The sequence below is a fragment of the Delphinapterus leucas genome, chromosome 14 (genome assembly GCF_059928025.1).
Source record: "Delphinapterus leucas isolate spDelLeu-1000000601 "Yukka" chromosome 14, BTC_Dleu_Yukka2, whole genome shotgun sequence".
In the NCBI taxonomy this organism is placed as follows: Eukaryota; Metazoa; Chordata; class Mammalia; order Artiodactyla; family Monodontidae; genus Delphinapterus; species Delphinapterus leucas.
In genome coordinates, this window is record NC_143142.1 from 38,482,403 (window position 1) to 38,503,287 (window position 20,885).

Sequence of the window (20,885 nt, forward strand, 5' to 3'; positions counted from 1 at the left end):
TTTCTTTATACTGTAGCAGACAGTATCTTTTCTGAAGGTTTTTCCATTCACCTCATTGCTTTTTCTTCATTGAAACAGACTCTGAGATTTAATAATTCAAGTAGATACATACATGCAAAACGAATGTAACTTACTTCCCTTCGTCCCTTCTTCCCCTCCTTCTTTTCTATTTTCACCTTTGCAGAGTGCCTAAAAGTTTTCATAACTCTTTGAACAATGGAAATTTCAAAGTTCCTGTATCCCTCCCTAAATTAGAGAAACCAGTTTCTGGTGATCTATGCTAGGATATATAGAACACCAACCTAAATTGTTTTCATAGAATCATATAATTTGCTGTCTTTAAACCTACACTGTATGTATATATTGGCTCTTTCTGATTTGTGACATTCCTTCATCCTTTCTTTTTTTATTTAGGTGAATGGACAGTGTGCTGGTCACACAGCCATGCAAGCTGCTAGTCAGAATGGACATGTTGACATTTTGAAGTTACTTTTGAAGCAAAATGTGGATGTAGAAGCAGAGGTAATTAAAACTAAGCTTAAAGAATATTTTAAGTAAAAATGAATGTCCTAGAAATGGTACTTCTTATCATGAGATGGATTTTTTTCATTTTGAAATTTAATATTAACCTAAGGCTCTTCTGATTGAAAAGAAAAATTTGACAAAAGACAGCTTGAAGCATTTCGTGTTTTTCTGTGATGGCTCAATATTCTAGGCATAACCCTAAGTGAAGATAGTTGAGTTTCCCTTTGCTATGGTAGAAGCACCATGTTGTTGGGAGCCCAGTTGGATTTACCCATGAGTCATGCTGGGAAATTGAGGGAATAGGAATATAAATCATGTGTGGCAAGATTTTTCCTGATATGTGACACTCAGAGGCCTTTTGTTGTTGTTGTTTGTCTCCTGAGGGAAAAAGTAAACTAGAATTTGTTTAGTCTTTTTGTTTCCTGATCTTTATATGGGTTTTTGAAGATTTTTATAATGCATGTTTATCGCTCTATGTGTGTATATGTGCTTAATTTAGAGTATATTCTTATTAAAGGAGAAATAAATGATTTTTACTATCATTGGAATTTCATTGTATGGCTGGTGTGAGGGATGGCTCCCTTTGTTGTAGCTAACTATAACCTCATCACTTAAAGAGTATATTAGAATTACATTTGTTTTAGTCTAATATAAGATTATTTAGGAATAAGCCAAATTCTATCAAAGTTTAACTAGGCAAAAGGTTGCAATTTTGTCCAAATGGCACTCTCATCTGAGGGAGCTATTTAATATGGATTTGAATTTCTGAGGGCTAAATTTGTTGACCAGCCTGTTTTTACTAATTATAAAATTTTAATGACATATATTTGAAAAGAGAAGTCTTACATTATTTTTGCTTTTTTTCCCCAGTTGTATATATCTTGAGTTGTTGGACAGCTACTAAAGAGCCATTGGTTTTGTAGGTGTAAATAAGTCATCTTTGATGTTGGAATTTTTCTTTTGCCTAGAGTTTGAATCTTAAATTAGTATATTATACGTTTGTAAACTATATGAGACGTTGTGTAGAATAGGGATGTAGCTGTGGGGTGGGGAACGAAGTTAGCACTATTTCTCAAGAGTAGGGTTTTTTTTTCCTTAATTGAACTCAAATACAAAGCAAATGGTTAGTTATTACTGTACACATAAGCTTGGAGTTGGAGTGAAGCTCAGTAGGCTAGGTGTTTGTAAATAATTTATCTTTCACTTTGGAAACCACATCTCTTACTAAAGCAGTAAGGTACAGGTGGACTTGTACCATACCTCCTCCTTTGGATTTCCATTCTGTGCATTTTCTGTTTTAAAAACCATTGTAGGCAGATGTAATTTGTAGAAATAGTGTGAAAAAGGAATACTTACACATCAGGTTAAATTAATAACACAGTGTCCCAACTGGTAGAGGAAAAACTACATTTAAAAATTGGATTGAAATATAATTCGTTGCCTAAGAATAAAACAAAAATTTATCAACGTTTCATTTTTCTAGAATGTAAGAATTAACATTGTCTGTCATAAACAGCAATATAGTTTGTTTAAAACAGTGATTCTCAATTGGGGCACATTTTTGTCCCATGGGGGCATTTTGTGGAGACATTTTTGATTGTCACAACTGGTTGCTGGGGAGCAGGGGAGTATTACTGGCATCTAATGGGTAGAAACTAAGGATGCTACTAAATATCCTGCAGTGTACAGGACAGCTCTCACAACAAAGAGTTATCTGGTCCAAAATGTCAGTAGTGCTGAGGTTGGGAAATCCTGGTTTAAAAGTTGGAGAAAATAGCTGATTTTACGAATGCACTTAAAATTGTGATTCATCATGCACTAGCTTGTTTGTAAGTTGATTGGTTGCTATTAATTTTTTTATTATTGGAAATTTCAAACATGTATAGAAATAGAATAGTATAATGAATCCTGTGTACCCATTACTCTACTTCAGTTATTTTTCCTGGTCAATTTTGTCTTATCTGTACCCTCTTGCCTCCCATTTCCTCCACTGACTTACTTTGAAGCAGATCCAGATACCATATTATTTAATCTGTAAATATTTTAGTATGTATCCTAGAAGTTGAGTACTCTTTTCTAAAAACTTTATTGTACCTTTAACACATGTAGGCACAATAATTTAACAATGATTTTTAAAAAATCTAATTTTATTAAAAGTTTTGAGGTTAGCTGAAGAATAAAGAGAATAATACATTTTGTTGTCTAGTTATCTCATTCTGTATCTGTATTAATTTTTTTCATCTCCATCAGGAAGTGAGCTCAAGATAGTATAGATTACAGGTTGCAAACTATAGCCCGCAGGCCAAGTCCAGCCCTTCATTTGTATTTTAAAGTATTATTGGAACACAACATACCCATTAGTTAATTTTATTGTGTTTGGCTGCTTTTGTGCTACAGCTGCAGAATTGAGTAGTTGTGTAGTTGTGATAAGAGATCATATAACCTGTAAAACCTAAAATATTTACTTTCTGGCCCTTCACAGAAAAGTTTGCTGGCCCCTAATATAGATGACTATTACAGATTTTAGTTGATTGAAGCTGTTAGTAAGCTAAATTATTTGCTATATATTATACCTTTCAAATATGTGATATGGTTACATTTTTTCCCTATTTCTTTTTCTTAGGGAAAACTCAGAGCTATTTTGGAAAGTTGGTTGTCTCCATGTATGACCTACTGAGTACAGTAGGATTACATTCTGTTTCCTTCTTAATGTGTAGTTAAAGGCACTGAGGACTGTGAGATCTTAGGTATGTTGATATGGGTGAGCTAATGTTTGATCCTCCAGGGACTCAGTTGTTTCCCCCCCCCCACTGATGAATATAATAGGTAAAGGTGTGGAGGATTTATTTTAATGGAAAGGAAGCCCACTTTTAAAAAGTGTGTTCTTTACAGTAAGTTTTTCAAATATAGTACAAATATATACTGAAGATATCAGTAAACTTTAGGTGGTTTCATTATTTAAGGTTAATGAAAACTCTTTTAATGGAGAATATTAATAGTAGGGAACAGTACTCGACATTGTCAGAAAACCCAAGTTTTAATGGTATTGTTGCTGTCTAAAATGATATTGGGCAAAAAGTTTAATTGGTATAAGCTTCAGTTTCCTCATCTATGAAAATAACTGAAAGGGTTGGGGAATAGAGTAAGGGAAATAATTAAGATACCATTTATAATGTAGAACACAATGGGAATTTAAAGTGTCATTATTACCTGTGTTCTTTTTTTTTTAAATTAATTTATTTGTTTCATTTTTGGCTGCTTTGGGTCTTCGTTGCTGCGCATGGGCTTTCTCTAGTTGCAGCGAGCGGGAGCTACTCTTCGTTGCAGTGCGCGGGCTTCTCATTGTGATGGATTCTCTTGTTGCAGAACACGGGCTCTAGGCACATGGACTTCAGTAGTTGTGGCTCGCGGGCTCTAGAGCACAGGCTCAGTATTTGTGGCGCATGGGCTTAGTTGCTCCGCAGCATGTAGGATCTTCCCGGACCAGGGCTTGAACCCATGTCCCCTGCGTTGGCACGTGGATTCTTAACCACTGCGCCACCAGGGAAGTTCCTGTTCTTATTAAAGATTTCTTTCCAACTAGTGGGAGTTAGCAGAGTTTCTCAAAAAAAACCCAGATGCTAATTCTGTCTGATTCTGCTTATCTAGTTAATGAAAACAAAACTGTATAGACTTTTTATTTAACTGTAATCTGAAAAGGAACAGGCAAGTGGACTTTAAGACTGGTCAGTTTAAGGAAATTCTTTCCTTAAAAACAAGTCAGAACTCCGAATAATAACATCTGGAATGGCTCTAGGAATTGGTATATGTGGTTCCTGGGGATCCATGTTAATTCAGGTTGTGACTAGAGGCTTTCCCACCTCCCTACATGCCCCCCCTGAAATACTGGCACTATTAAAAACATGGGATGTCAAGAGAAAGATTTGATTTATAAGACCCAGAAAACAGTCGTTAAGGTGCCTTTTACAGGAAGGCAGACTGCAATCTAAGATTGCCCAAATAAAAAAGGTCAGGTTTTCAAAGGGGACATATCATAGTTTTATAGTTCTCCCTTATCAGTAAATTTAGTTGTGCAGGTTGGGTCTTAAGAATCGTCATTCGTTGATTCCTCTTTATTTTCCCCATATTCCTCATTTGGTCTATCACTAAATTCTGTTGGCTCTTTAAAATATATCCAGAATTTAAACAGTTTTCATCTTTCCTGCTGCCACTGTGCTTGTCTCCTCACACTTCTCTTCTCCCAGATATCTTCATCGCCTTCTCTTTCACTTCTTTCAGGTATTTACTCAAACCTTCCTTGGGAGGGGCCATCCCTTGGCTGTCTTATCTAATCATTTTTCCCTGCTGTTTTTTCTCCTTGGCACTTTCTACTACCTAACATTTACATTTTATTTACTTATTTCATTTATAATATTCTGTCTCCCCCACTAGAATGTAAACTCCATGAGGGTGAACTTTATCTTGCCCATTGTTGTTCTCCAGTGTCCAGAACAGTACTGAGCTCATAGTAGGCACCTAGTAAATACTCATTGAAGGAATGAATAAATGAATGAACGAACAAACCAGAATACACCATTTCCAGACAATCTAAAGGTTTTAATATGATCACAATACCAGCATCTTGATTAACTGAACAAGTTTTAAGGAAAGTAAGATGAAGTATATTATATTTGAGAATAATAAAATATTGACCTAATAATATAATAGTTGACCTAATTTACTGAAAATATCAGTGAGTTCAGGAAATATTTAATTTCATTGATGGCAAAAATCTTGGGGACTTCCCTGGTGGTGCAGTGGTTAAGAATCTGCCTGCCAATGCAGGGGACATGGGTTCAAGGCCTTGTCCGGGAAGATCCTACATGCCGCAGAGCAACTAAGCTCATGTGCCACAACTACTCAGCCTGCGAGTCACAACTCCTGAGCCTGTGAGCCACAACTACTGAAGCCTGTGTGCCTAGAGCCTGTGCTCCGCAACAAGAGAAGCCACAGCAATGAGAAGCCCACGCGCTGCAATGAAGAGTAACACCCGCTCACTGCAACTAGAGAAAGCCCGCGCGCAGCAGCAAAGACGCAGTGCAGCCAAAAAAAAAAAAAATCATGATGGTTACCAAAAGGATTCTGGGACGGTGGTGCAGTAGGAAGTACTAGGAATCCATCTCCCCATCTAGACAACAACTGCAATGGCAGAATCTTTCTGATGTAACTATTTTAGAACTCTGGCTTCTGTTGAAGGCTTGCTACTTCCAAGGGAAGGCTTGGGGGTTAATTTTGGTCAATTTCAGCTCTTAGCTCAGCAGGAGCTACACATACCCCACCCTCCAGCCCAGTGACAGGCAGCCAGGTATGTGTTCTTAGATCAACTTGCAAGGTGTTCTAATCCTTAATTGCTGCTTCTGATTATGGAGGTGCAGGCACAGAGGTGGGTAGCCATTGTTGCACTCTCCCATTGTTGCAAACCCTTCCTCATTGGCTGAAGTTACTTCCAGAGGATTTAAGGGTCTGTGCTTTTTTCTGCTTCCCCTCCCATTTTTCTTTTTCTCCTTTTGGGAGCCTGGCATTAAAGACTACGACATTCAAAAGCAACTGCATATATGAGGGAAATTAGAAAGGCATTGCACATACCTGAGGAAAGGTGCAGGCTCAGAAAAGACCCAAGGAGACCTTAAGTTTACACCTCAGGCTGTAAGCATGAAGACAGGCTAAAACAGTCAAAACCAAACCAAAACCAAAGCCAAAAACAAACCATGCAGAAGGAGAAGTCTCCTGATTTCCAGACTTACGGCATTATTAGATTCAAATGTCCAGTTTTCAACAGAAAAATCACAAGGTAAACAGCGAAATAGGAAAGTATGGCCCATTCAAAGGAAAAAAAAATAAACCAACAAGTAAATGTACCTGAGAAAAACCAGATGGCAATCTACTAGACAATGACTCTAAAGCAGTTGTCTTAAAGATTCTCAAAGAACTAAATGAAGATGTGTAGAGAGTCAAGAAAATGATGTGTGAACAAAATGGAAATATCAAGGAAGACATAGATCACCTAAAAAGAAACTAAAAACATTCCAAAGCTGAAAAGTATAAGAACTTAAATGAAAAATTCATAGGGGAATTCAAAGAGAGATTTAACCAGGCAGAAGAAAGAACCAGTGAACTGGAAGATAGGACAATGGGAATTATCAAGTCTGAGAAACAGAAAGAAAAAAGACTGAAGAAAAATGAAGAGAGCCTAAGGGACCTGTGGGGCATCATCAAGCAGACCACCATACACATTGTGAGAATCCTAGAAAGAGAAGGCAGAAAGAGAAGGCAGAAAGAGAGAAAGGGGCAGAGAGGTTATTTGAAGAAACAATGGCTAGAAACTCCCCAGATTTGATGAAAGATATAAACATCCAAAAAGCAGAATGAATTCCAAATAGGATGAACTCAGCCCCACATTGAGATACATTATAATCAAACTTTCAAAAGACAAAAAGAGAATCTTGAAAGCAGCAAGAGAGAAGCGACTTGTCACTTATAAGAGATCCTTTTAAGATTTTCAGCAGATTTCTCATCAAAAACTTTGGAGGCCAGAAGATAGTGGGCTGATATCTTCAAAGTGCTAAAAAGGAAGAAACAAAAAACAAAAAAAGGGGCTTCCCTGGTGGCGCAGTGGTTGAGAGTCCGCCTGCCGATGCAGGGGACACGGGTTTGTGCCCCGGTCTGGGAGGATCCCACATGCCGCGGAGCGGCTGGGCCCATGAGCAATGGCCGCTGGGCCTGCGCGTCCGGAGCCTGTGCTCCGCAGCGGAAGAGGCCACAACAGTGAGAGGCCCGCGTACGGTAAAAAAAAAACCCCCAAAACAAAAAAAATACCCCAAAAAACCTGTCAACCAAGAATCATATATCTAGCAAAACTGTACTTCAAAAATGAGGGAGAAATTAAGACATTCCCAGACAAAAGCTGAGGGAGTTTGTTGCCACTGGACCTGCCTTGTAAGAATCCCAAAAGGGAGTCCTGCAGGTTGAAATGAAAGGATATTAGACAGTAACCCTGAGCCATATGAAGAAATAAAATCTCAGTAAAGGCAAATACAAGGGCAATTATAAAAGAAAGCATTATTTTAACAACAGTGTGTAACTCCACATCTTATTTTCTACATAATTTAAGAGACTGATGGATTTTTAAATAACAGTTATTGGCTTGTGTTTTGGGGCATACCGTGTACAAAGATGTAATTTTGTGACATCAGTAACTTGAAAGGGGTGGGGATGGAGCTGTAAACAAGTAGAGTTTTTGTATGTTGTTGAAGTTAAGCTGGTATAAATTCAAATTAGATTGTTATAACTTTAGGAAGTTAAATGTAATCCCTGTGATGACCACAAAGAAAACAGTTATAGCATGAAGGAAATGAGAAGGAGATGAAAACATTTCACTACAAAAGAGCAACTAAATACAAAAGAGACAGTAATGTAGGAAATGAGGGGGAAAAAAGGCTGTATGGCATATGGAAAACAAATAGCAAAATTATGGAAGTTTTTCCTTCTTAGTAATTACTTTAAATGTATTAAACTCCAAAAGACAGAGACAGCAGAATGGATTAAAAAAAATATTCTAACTGTGCGCAGCCTATAGGAGACATTTTAGATGCAGAGACACAGGTATGTTATTTGTATTTTACCACAATAAAAAATCATTAAAAAAATGATTGAGAAAAAAATGCATGATTGTTATTAAGGCATATTAAGGATTCAATTCAACACCTATTTTGGTTCTTACTAGTAGTAGGTACTATGATACGTATTGGGAGTAAAGATGATTAAGATGCAGTCATAGCCCGCACGAAGCTCACAGTCAAATAAAAATGACAGACTTGCAAACAAATTATTATTCTGTAGTGTGATATGACAGAAGAAGAGTTAAAATAATTTTGTGAGAGGCAGGGCAAGTTTCACAGGAGAGGAGTTTCCTGAGCTGAAAGAATGTGTATTTTCAAACCAAAAAGGTAATGAATAAGAGCATTGAAGTCTGAGAGCAGCACATGAACATATGGGGTGAAGTAAGTTGGTAAGTTAGTTTTATATATGAGGGAACATGGCAGCCGATGAGTCTGGAATGGTCCACAGAAGTAGGCTTTAAAAGAGGTTTGTTCTTTATATAATGGAGTTACATTAAAGAGTTTTAAACATAAATTCTGTGTTTTACAAAGAGAATTCTGTTTTTTGTGTGAAGAATAGATTGGGGTAAGAATGCTGGGTGAGCTGTGGCAGTAGGTCAAGTGAATGAGAATGAAGGAAGGTCTGAATTAATTAGCTGTAGAATTGGACAAGAGAGAATAGATAGCCATAGAATTTGGTGTTTGACCTAGGGGTTCAGGGAAAGGAAGTAGGTGAGCGTGACCTGCAGATCCTGATTTTGTTGACTGTACTGTCTGTGGGTTTATCAGCTAAGGGAAGAGTGGAGCAAGAGGAGGTTTTGGAGGCTGAGAGGAAACAGAGGAGCAGGAGGATAGAAAGAACCAAGATCAGTTTAAGATTTAATTTGAGGCCCCTTTGCAGATCTTTTCAGGTAACCGTTTGGGAGTGAGCTATTGTGTTGTCCCTCAACATCTCATTTGTTGGCAGTATCAAAGACAGGATAATGACCTCAATGTTTGAGGTTTTTTGGAATATTTAAGATAAATTCGGAAGAAAGCAACAAAACCTGTAAGCTAAGGCCTTTGTTCAACTGAGATTTTCTAATTTAGAATAAAAATCTGGAAATTAATTGTTGTTTTCTAGTGTGTACATGTATTTTACAAAATCTTTAAACTTTCCTTATGTATTTCCCTTTGACATATATTTGGATTTTAAGGTTTTTTTTTTTAATGTAAACAAATTGTTGACGGAACCTGCATAAAAGTGTTTCGGTAGCAGTTTTCTAACAATCATAAATATATGGTAAGCTTCATAAATAGTTCCTGTTTTTATTCAGTGAGTGTTAGTGGATTCCTATTTTTAATGGTACGAGTACCACTAGATAGGCTTAAAAATTATAACAGAAAAGAAATCCAGATTGGAGGTTAGGAAGATCTTACATCTAAGATTCTGAATACTGAAATGTGTTACTAGAGAGGTTAACAATACATACACACAAACATATTTTTTTTTTGTAAGAAGCTTGTTTTTCTGGAATGTTTAAATATAATGCTACTCAGAGGAACAAGAGTTGAATCTTAAATCTTTCCTGTGGTAGTTTGCCAGTTCCTTTATGCTTAATGTTAAGAGGTAACAAAAACTCCTAATCTTGTTTAGCTGTAATGTTTGTAAGGTAGAAGTACTCCTGAGTCTTGGATTCCTACCTTTTCAAGAATGGTTGTCAAGTTGTCATGGACTTCTACTTGAGCGGTTTTACTTTTAGTATCTGTTTGAGAAAATATGCAAAGACCAAAAACTGTTTTGAATTCAGCAACTGTTTTGTTTATTTGTTTTAAATATATTTAACCACAGCGGTATTTATCTGTGTTATCTTTGAAAAGTAGTTCAGATAAGCTCGAGTGCCATGTGGAGTTTCAAACCACTTGCAAAAACTAGAGTCCACCAGGGGCTACCATGGGTTGGAGAAAGTCTGAGAGTTTGCTTACATCTGGGTGTTAAAATTTGAGATGTGTATGGAATAAAGACAATACCCTTATAATATCCTTCTCCATCTGCATCTAGCAAGGTAATGAGACTCTTTTTGGTATGGACTGTGTTTATTATCTTTATGGTGTAGTACAAGCATTTTTTTTTTAAAGCAGTTTCTTGCATTTGAAAAAAATTAAAGCAGTTGGGTCTTTTTCTACCTCTCGTCTTCTCAGAAATATGCCAGCAGAAGGTGAGGCATTGCTACTGGATTCCTCTGAAATAGTTTTGGAATTTTGGATGTATAGAATTTTACTTGTTTATGTTTCATTTTTATCTTTAAATGAAATACTTAATTTTTTTCTGTTCTTAAATATACAGAAAAGTGTATGCTCACCAGCCAGAGATAACCAATGTTAACATGTTGATATATTTCTCTCCCTTAAAGCTAGTTGAGATCATACTGTTTGGCATTCATTCTTTCTTTTTTTAATTACTCAATTGCTAGCATAATTTTTATGTTATTAAAAAATCTGTGTAACATTTTTTTAAATGAAAAAAACTTCATATAGTTGTGTCGTGATTTAACATTTTCTAATGTTGGTTTACCATCATGGCTGATAAATTAGGAGTACTGAAGAATCAAGCTACTTCTGATATAACTATTGGTCTGGTATATGTGTGCATGATATAATGATCCAGATCATCATTTATCTTTGGAGTTAATCACGATTCAAACGAATTTCTGGCTATTTTGTTGGCTCCATTCTGTTTTCTGTTTCCTTTTCTCACATTAATATGGTTCTTGATGAATTATTATAGCTTCGAGTTTTATTTTTCTTTCTAAAATATTCACTGACTCAGATTTAAATGCTGCTGTTTAGGATAAAGATGGAGATAGAGCCGTTCACCATGCAGCTTTTGGAGATGAAGGCGCTGTTATAGAAGTGCTGCACCGAGGCAGTGCTGATCTGAATGCACGAAACAAGCGCCGGCAGACACCACTTCATATTGCTGTCAATAAAGGTCACCTTCAAGTGGTTAAGACTTTATTGGACTTTGGCTGTCATCCCAGTCTACAGGTAAAACCTTTAAAGGAATATATTCTGCAGGTATTGCTAGGATTCTGTTAAATGGAAGTACTAAGTTTTGTGGTAAGCATTCTTTTGTTTTCAGTTCTTTTTTGTATGATCAATCATAGTAAATGATACTGAAGGTATAGAATGTCATAAAATTGGCAGTTATTCCTTCTTAGAAAAGCCTTTTTTAAGAAAGTGTCAGTAAATCGATTTTGTTTGGGGGAGTTGGGGGTGGGGACTTGTGAAAATATCAGCTCTGAGTTGATTTGATTTAACTTTATTGATCATGATAGTGAGCTTCACCATTTCATTATAGTTACTTCAGAGGTATCAAAAGTATTTTAATTGTAGCTTAATTTATCTTAGAGTCTGGGTCTAGTCATTAATCCAGTCTTGGAAGATTTTCTGATTTGGAAAAAATATATAGAGTTTTAGGATTGATTTGTAGTAGGACCTAATTTTTGAAGAGTCACCTAAGGAATGATTCTTCCCATCTAAAGTTTTGGCAACCAGGTGAATTAAATTGGATAGATCTCAGAGAAGTAATGAAGAAGAAGAACCAGAGTAATGGGACTGAGGGTTTGAGAAGAACTGAAAGAATCAGAGATTTTGTTTAGCTAGATGGTTACTACGGACTGATATTTCTGAGGTATATCCATTTTGGAACTGATGGAGTCGGGAACCGACAGCTTCTGAGTGGATGGCTGGATTGGAGGATAGGGGGAGGAATTGAGGGGAGTTAATCTGTTGAAGGAGTGGGAATTTATACCTGCTAACTTTTTTTGTCTCGGATGGGAGGCAGAGTTATCTGTTGAGAGTGAGTGGGGAGTGGTAGGTGTAGAAAGGGTGATTGAGAAGAATGATGAAGGTTTGGAATAGCTACTGTGGGGAACAGAAGGCAGGATAGATGAGGACCTGTAGAAGCTTATGCCAGCCATGTTAAGAGCCCATCTCAAGTTGGAGACTGTGAATTTTTAGTGCCACCAGATAGGCGGATAGAAGTTGGATTGTTGGATTGAACTTGTATTGGGAATTTTTTATATGTGTGGATGAATATATCACCTGAGATTGGCAAACTTTTTATGTAATGGGCCGGATGATATTTTAGGCTTTCATATGATTTCTATCACAACTATCCAACACTGCCATTGTAGCCTGAAAGCTGCTGTAGATAGTACATAAATGGATGTGTGTGGCTGTGTTCCAGTAAAACTATTTACAAAAATAGGTGGAAGACTGGATTTGGCATCTGTGGTATATGCCGTAGGATAGGCTATATATGGCTTTACTGAGAATAGTATTTATGACTATGATATGAAAAAGGTCTAAATTACCCATTTATCCAAATGACTGATAGTGAATAACAACTTATTGCTAAATCATTGATTAATGAGAAAAGTACCTTGAGAAAAAGGTAGACTGAGACTGTCAGATTTTCTTTTTCATTTGTCTTCACTTTGAGTTAACTAGCCACTTTCCTGCCCTTTGAAAACATTTGGATTAATGATTCTCGACTGTGACTGCACAACATAATCATCTGGGGAGCTCTGAAAAACTACTGATGCCTGGCTTTCACCCCCAGAGATTCTGGCTTAGTTGGTCTGAAGAACAGCCTGGGTATTGGGATTTTTTAAGAACTCCCCACAGATTCTAAAGTGCAGCCAAGGTTGATAACCACTGACTTTAAATTCATTACTATGGGACTCCCAAGACTGGTGTAGGTTTGGTGTGGAATTTTAGAGTATAACAATTAATGGTAGGAATGTGGTATAGCAGGCCATTGTAAGCGAATGAATTGCGGTGGGGGGCAACTTTTCCACCTCATTAATTTTGTTATTTGCTAAATTATATTTGAGGGTACTTCTTTGATTTTCTTTTTCTATTTTCTTTGGAAAGCTACAGCATGTTTATTGTCTTTTCCATCTAGACTGAGTAGGAATTTCTTTACTATAATGAGGCTAATATTTCTTGCCTGCACTTTAAAATTTAACACACAGCATGTTTTATTAACGGGTTGTTGGATATGGCTTCTGCTTTTGTTTCTTTGTTCAGTAGTTCATTATAAGTATTAACATTACATATAATGATTAATTGAAAAAGAACTAATGAAAGTCTCTTTAAACTTTTTTTTAAAAAAAAGGATTCTGAAGGTGATACCCCTCTTCATGATGCAATAAGTAAGAAACGTGATGATATCCTGGCAGTTCTTCTGGAAGCTGGAGCAGATGTTACCATTACAAATAATAATGGATTTAATGCTCTACACCATGCTGCACTAAGAGGAAATCCCAGGTAAAGATGTCACGTTTTACTATTTTATATGCAATTTAAAAATATTTTCCTGTTGCTGGTTCTCTTTTTCTGATACTTATGAGGAAATAATTTTGGTTTACTTTAATGTTTTAAATTGTTTTAAGGTCTGTGGAAGTTTTGAACTTCATTAAATAGATCAGTTTTATATGGTTTTTTTTTTGGTTAAACTAATACAAGTATTATGAAATGACTATTTAAATATATATTAAATATGGATATAAAGTATCAGGAATACTTGCTTATATTATAAAGATTTAATTAAAATGCATTCCATTTGGAGATTTATGTTTCTTCAAGATCATTCTCAGGTGTCCTCTAGCCCCATGTTATTTATTTGCATGGTAATTATTTTTTTAAACTTGTGGCTAAATAACATTTATTAAGTTACCTGATTTCTTTTTAATAATATAATTACCTATAAACTTCTAGTATAGAGGTCCTCCAATCATTGTTATAGTAATAGGTGGTCTACTGAAAAAAGTGCTTGCTGGTTAAAGCTCGAGAAAGACTTTTGGGAAGTCATAGAATTCATAAAGGATCTGCGAAGTCTCACAGAAAAGGAAAATGGTTATTAGCTTTGCTTAACCTAGAACTTTCTATGAGTGAATTTTTTGGAACAACTTTAACTTGAGAAGCATTTCAGAAAATTCTACATTAGATGTCTTCTGTTTATAGTTGAATCAAGCCCATGTGTATTGACTGAGGGAGATACTTACTTAGAAGTTTATTTTCATAATTTAATCTACCCTAAATTAAAAAAAAATTGAGATATAGTTGACATAACATTATATTAGTATCAGGTGTTACAAAATAATGATTTGATATTTGTATATATTGTGAAGTGATCGCCACAGTAAGTCTAGTTAACATCCATCACCACGCATAGTTCCAATTTTTTTTTCTTGTGGTGACAACTTTTAAGACCTATTCTCTTAGCAGCTTTCAAATGTACAATGCAGTATTATTAACTATAAACATCATGAATTCTTATTCATGATGTATATTGCATTTTTACATCATGTTTCCTTTTACTTTTTTTTGCTCTTTTTTAGCTTCTTAGGATCACCACTAGAGGGTGAGCACAGAGAACAAAAGGATTTTATTGTGATTGGTTGTTGGTAGCTGTAACAATTGGTGTATAATCTAGGATGAAATAAATGACAGTGTTTTAGGTTATATCTTGATTTGTTTTTTCAAATTACAAATATTTGAACACTTCATACGTTGGCACCGTAAAGGAGACACAGTAGTATTATATGTTCCCTGCCTTTCAAATAAAAGATGATAATGACAGCATTTACCACAGGCCTGGCCACTAGTACTATACATGCATTATCTCATTTCAGTCCTTTGAACAGCTTTTTGAAGCAGGTGTTAATATCCTCATTTTATAGATGAAGCATATGGGGCTTATAAAGAGATGAATTTACTTATTCAAGATCATGCAGCTGACTAGTGGAACAGTTGGAACTTGAGCAAGGTCTATTTGACTTTAGATTCACTGATCTTAGCCACTTTATATTATTTTCTGTGTATTGCGGTCTGTATGTGAGGCAAGACTGGAACACGTGGACAGTGAATGATTTAACTAAGAATGTATTAATATATCAAGCTCACTTCTTGTGCTTCATGAGCCTGTCTTTCTAACTTTATCTCCTGCTAATTAAAATCCCTCTGCCCAACTTGCCCTTCAACTACATTATACTACTCTCTCTCCCTAAAATTGTCTGCTCTCTTCCTTCATTTATTAAGCATTTTCTTTCATTAAGATGCCCTTATCCCTTCTTTTTCTTAACCAGCTCTCTTCCAGAGCTCCTATGTATCATCACTGAAGTTATTTTCTGTTTGCTCTATACTTCCTGGTTCTGTGTTTTTGTTTTGTTGCACTTATAATCTGCTTTGTGCTGTCGCTTAGTATGTGCATTTTTATGTTTCTTTCTGTTAAAATTGTGGGCACAAATATTTATCTCTGTATTTCCTGTAATGCCTTGACTATACTGGGGACTCAATACATGTTAGCCTTAATTTGACAGTCAGGACAGTGTTAGATATCACAGGATATGATCAATTAAAATATAAATTCTGTAGAGACGGTCAGGAGTTGAAACAAAGCAATTATTTCAAATTAGGATGGTCAAAAAGAGATTTTATTGAGGGAATTTAATTTAGGTTATAATATTTTTAAGTTATAAAGTTTAAGATAGACTGAAAATTAAAGTGTTTAGGAAGTAACTTTTAAATATTTTGAATTGTTTAACTTTATTGAGAATAGGCATAGTATATTTAATAATGTTGAGCCTATACAAGGAGGAAAAAGCATACTACTTCTGTTTCTTTAATTCTTGAGAATTCCTCTGGAAATTTATAATAGTGACTCCTCCAACCAGATAATTGGTGTCAGGTGACACAAAAAAGAAAGGAAAAAAAACTTCCATTCTACAACAAAGTGGTGCTTTAGTTAAAGGTACACACTTCTTTATTCCTATTTCCTTAAGACATTTTATGCAGTTTTGACTGTACATTGCCCAATAAAGTGTGATTTTAATTGGACACAAAAGAATATCAGAAGATAACACAAGTTATATATTGGTTGTAATTGTAACTTGGGTTGTTTTGAGTTCTTTTTTTTTCTATATCGAGTTTCGTATTCTTAAAATTGGCTTTTCTATCCTGGTACTGACCAGTGATGTTTTAAGACAGAAGAAACCATTTTAACTGAGAATTAGAAAAAAAAAAAGTCTTCTCATTTTACAACTGAGGAAACATGTTTGGAGAGGTGAAATACCTACATAAGTAAAAAGGTAACAATGCTTATTAGTATTTTGTTTCTTTTTTGAGGATTAAAGTCTTTTGGTTCAGGGTCAGAAGAATTAGATACCTTCTGTTTAAGTCTGTCTATAAGATGCTCTGCAGTGTCATCATCTCCTTTTCCACCTTACCTATCAATGTTCTATTAAATAGCAGTAAAATTACATGCTAATCATATGGAAGGTAGTGACTCAACATTTCTGGAGTTTTATTTTATATAATGTTACATTTTTCTTTAATTTAAAAATGTATGTGCCCACACTGTGACATTCCTGTTATGGTTTCAGGTGACCTTCCCAGATATTTTCTTCCTTTGAAGGAAGTTTTGTTTTTTTAAAATTGTGTGGCATAGTCTACATTTCAATACCATTTCTTTTCTGAAGCATAAGAAATTTAATACCAAGAGACCATAAATGAATAAAATAATTTTATTTGAAAGCCTTATGTTATCCACACATTTTTCATAAAGCTGTTTATAAACATTATTTACCATTATGACTCTTCCAAGTAGAATTAACAATAACAAATTATTTGATTTAAACCACAATCTGAGTAATTTAAATAAGTTGAAATTAGTTGATGTGATTGATATTGATAAATGAAAACGCTGGCTGTCCTGTAGTAATCAATGCATAGCTACAGCTGGTTGAAGGGGACCAAATCCATTGAAGAGGCGATTTGGTTCCATTTTACCAGCTCTAGCAAAGCATTGCAGTGCCGCTAGTTTGGGACCCAGAACAGTTAAAATGTTTTTTATTTGAAAAATTATGGTTATGTTCCTTCCACAAATGTTAAGAGATTCTCATATCAGTATTTCAGCCATTGAATGTAAAACTTTATGTTTTGAAGGCACTTTTCCTACTATTTCCTGCTCTAGTCGTGCAGAAATCTTTACCCTTTAACACGTCTTTAGTGCATTAAGGAGTTATCAATGTATGTCTTTATTTTTAACACTTTTGCTTAGTTCTTAAATTCAGACAGTGACCTGTTTCAAAACCCACGCCATGTAAAAGAGCAAATAGATCTTGTTGTGTATCAGAGTAATTTTATCTATTTATCCTTGGGCAGTAAACCAAATAAGTAAGCGAAATAGGTTAGGGAAGAGCACTGCTTAGTCATACTTTTCTATTGCCGCTGCTTTTTTAAGTATTATACTTAAGGACTAACAGCAAGTTGCTGACGGGGTGGAGGAATGAGTAGCCTTAAGAAAGTACCTCTGCGCTTTGGTTTATAAACAGATGACACGTATATTCGGTGTATTGCTTAGACTTGTGTTGGAAGGAACTGCCATGCATGATAGCTTATTTTTCTTTCTTTTTGCTTATGTAGTGTTATTAATCATAGGTTAATAATTTAACCCTTTTAAAGGTCTAGTTCCTTGACTGAATTCTCTGTCATTTTGGGTACAGCTTGCCTAGTTACTTCTCATTATCAGCTTGATGATACATGGACTTGTGGTTAGTAATAATCATGAATTTGAGTATTAAAACTACCATTAAAACTCAGTAGGACAAATTTTTGTTATAAGGGGATTTCAGTATTGGGAAGGGATGTCTTCTGAAAATACTTGCTTGAAATAAAAGTTTGAGCAATTTATAGTTTGCCTATAAGTGCTCTCAGTGAAATATAGAGTAAAGAAATAGCTATCTTTTTTGAACCAAACTGGGAGAAGGTCAACACTAATTCAGGCAATATTCAAACAACTCTCATATTAAGTATATTCTCCATCTGTTGGTTGATGAGTATCATGCTGCGGGTGAAATTAATGTGACTACAATTATTTCCATCATTTATTCTAATAGAAATGAAACAGGTGTTAAATTGCGTGGACTTCAGTGCTGATGATAGTAATAAAACTGGCTTCTATTTTTACTAGTTATATGGGAGCCGTTTAGCAGATCCAGTTGCTCAAGTGTGCTTTTGGATGGCAGTTCAGTTTCATATACTGGCCATATTGGGGCAAGGAGAGGCCGTGGAAAAAAAATAGTACAGCATTTGATAATGTCAGCATCTGTTATCCCTGTCAGCGAGACAGTTGAAATGTTTGAGTTACACCAGTGTCAGCAGATGCCCAGAGTTTAATATGTACTCAGTTAAAAATGAACAGCTGATCTAAGTGATAGATGTGACATTTTAGAGTGATTGAAAATACTCTTAGGTATGTTAAGTTAAACTTGTAAGCACTAGAAACAGTGTATAATTTTACTTTTTCAAATGAATAACAACAGATGCTGTCATTTTATTTTCTAGGGATTATATACTCTTAATATTGTAGCAACGAGATTCTTAGTTGCTGGGATGTTTTAAAATAATTATTAAAAACATGTATACCTATAGAATGAGGAATGTAATTGTTTATTATAAAACATGGGTGTAGTAATACCCTTTGAGTAGTTTTATAGAGGAACCTCTATTTTTGAGGTATATATTGTCACTTTTTGGTATTTAGGGCATGTGCAATTAAACTTAACAAATGGAATATGCAGCTTTGCCATTCTCTTTGTAGATGATCAGAAAGAAGGGCTATTCTTGAGTGAGTTAAGCTTTGAACTGATTTTTTCTTTGAAAATGTGGAATTTTAAAATTATGAACTTTTTGTAACTTCCAATAAATATTCAATAATTTATATGCTACCATATCTAATAGTCATTCTCTCATTCTTTATAATCTGCCGATAAAATGAAAATCAACTTTTGACAATTATCTTGTTGTCTTATTAAACAGAAAATTGGGTAACCTTATAGCCATTTCTATTCAACTGTGAAACAAAAAATGTATACATGAAATACATGTCTGAATACTCCAGTCAAAATAAAACTTTTAGTAAGAAATTAGAATATATGAATATTAATATTAGTATTTCTTTTTTCAAAGTCTATTATAGTAGCTTAAAGTAGGTACTACTTATAAATTGTTGCTAAGAGCTATAACATGTATAATTTATTAGTATATAAATATAGTACAAAATAAATTTTATATAAAATACAAAAAAGTATTTTAATTATCTAATACTATAAATAGTAGGTCTATCATATTTATAAAAAATTGAATTATAATTGCATAGTACTAATAAAAGATGGTTATTCTTTCTGTATAAATTGGTTTCTTGACTATGGTGTGTTCATTTTATGTGCCCTCTTTGGAGAAAGCAAATTCAAGGATAATATAGATAATAAATTAATTTATTTTAAATATTTGGCAGTCTGTGACCAATGTGCCCTGTTGACTTACAGCTATTTCCCAGAATTTTGTCATTTTTTATGAATAAATCTTATGTCTTGATTCATTCTAAGTACTTACACAGCATTGAAAGTGGAGACTGGATTAGGGAGAAGGACAAGGACCAGTTTTTTTTCTTCTGAGAGCAGAATTTTACTTGAAAGATAGCCTTTTAAAATCATAACTATGTCTATAGCTTTCAAAAAGAAAACCTAAAACTGCAAAACTTGCTTCAGAAATTCCTCTAATATTATTAAATTATAAATTTATCAAAATATGAAGAAGAGCTGTTGAAATGCAAATGAAGTTGGCTTTTGTTAAATCAGTCAACACTACTAATATGATATTAATTTAAATTAATGTCAAATTGTGGAGACAGAAAATAGGTCATGTGTATCCCTCATTGTTTTGTACTAGTAATACTCTTTTCTCTTTTGTATTCAAATTTTAATCATGTGAAACTTAATTTAAAAAATGTAAAATGTATGCATAACTTAAAATATTTAAAAGGAATTTCATGATAATTTTAAATCTACTTCAGTAAAACTTTTTTTCTTCACAGAATATAAATCTTAGCAACATTTAGTTTCCATCTGTAAGTAGTAGGTACATTTTTCTGGTGTTAGTATTGCCAAAGGTCATCTCTTTGATATTAGGTTAATTTACCATATGAAGGTCATTCACATAGCTGCATTCTAGTTCCCTCTTGGCGGTTTATTGCCTACCAAAAATACATACTTCTTTACATTCCATAGCATTGTATGTTCATATGGGTACATAAAGAAGTATGTACTCTGAGTAGGTATTACTAAGTTGTTAGCTGTAAAAACACGAAATGTTTTATTTTCCCATTTGTTAGTAAAACATTCAGCTTACTGATGGAGAGAAATGGTAGATCATTTGCAGAGACTATCAAAGACTAAACTTTATAACAAATTTACCTGAGGCATGGCATTAGTGCCATTCATGGTTCCTTGTTTTTGGTGGACATACACTTTTAAACTTTGACCAGTTATCTGTTGAACTTTGTCCTGGTTTGGTTCTGCAAGAGATCCATAGTATCAGTGGGGATATACAGAGTGTATTTCAGATATTGGTAAGATCAGCCTAGTGTTTCTTCATAGTCTTCAGAGGAAATTTCTTCTTATTTTGTAGTTTGCTTCTAGATCCTACAAGTAGACAATAATTAATTTGGTGCAAATTCTTTTTACAAACTAAATGCCTTATTAAAAACTTAGCCAATTAGTACTTCTGATATTAACTCTAAAGTTGAAAAGACAAGGAGAAAAACCCGATCTTTTTAGGGTGTAAATGAACTGAATTTTTAAAGATGATGATTTTTTTTGTTAGTTTTTTTAA

At 34.6% G+C, this 20,885-nt stretch overlaps 1 protein-coding gene across 1 annotated transcript in view; it reads left to right on the forward strand.

The window, feature by feature from the left end:
* Nucleotides 1–20,885, forward strand: part of MIB1 (MIB E3 ubiquitin protein ligase 1) — a 118,450-nt gene that overhangs the window by 51,967 nt on the left and 45,598 nt on the right. Inside the window, exons 10-12 of the mRNA XM_022586811.3 lie at nt 415–522; nt 10,992–11,189; nt 13,327–13,478. Coding sequence (XP_022442519.1) covers nt 415–522; nt 10,992–11,189; nt 13,327–13,478 — 458 coding nt within the window. The remainder of the gene's footprint in view (nt 1–414; nt 523–10,991; nt 11,190–13,326; nt 13,479–20,885) is intronic.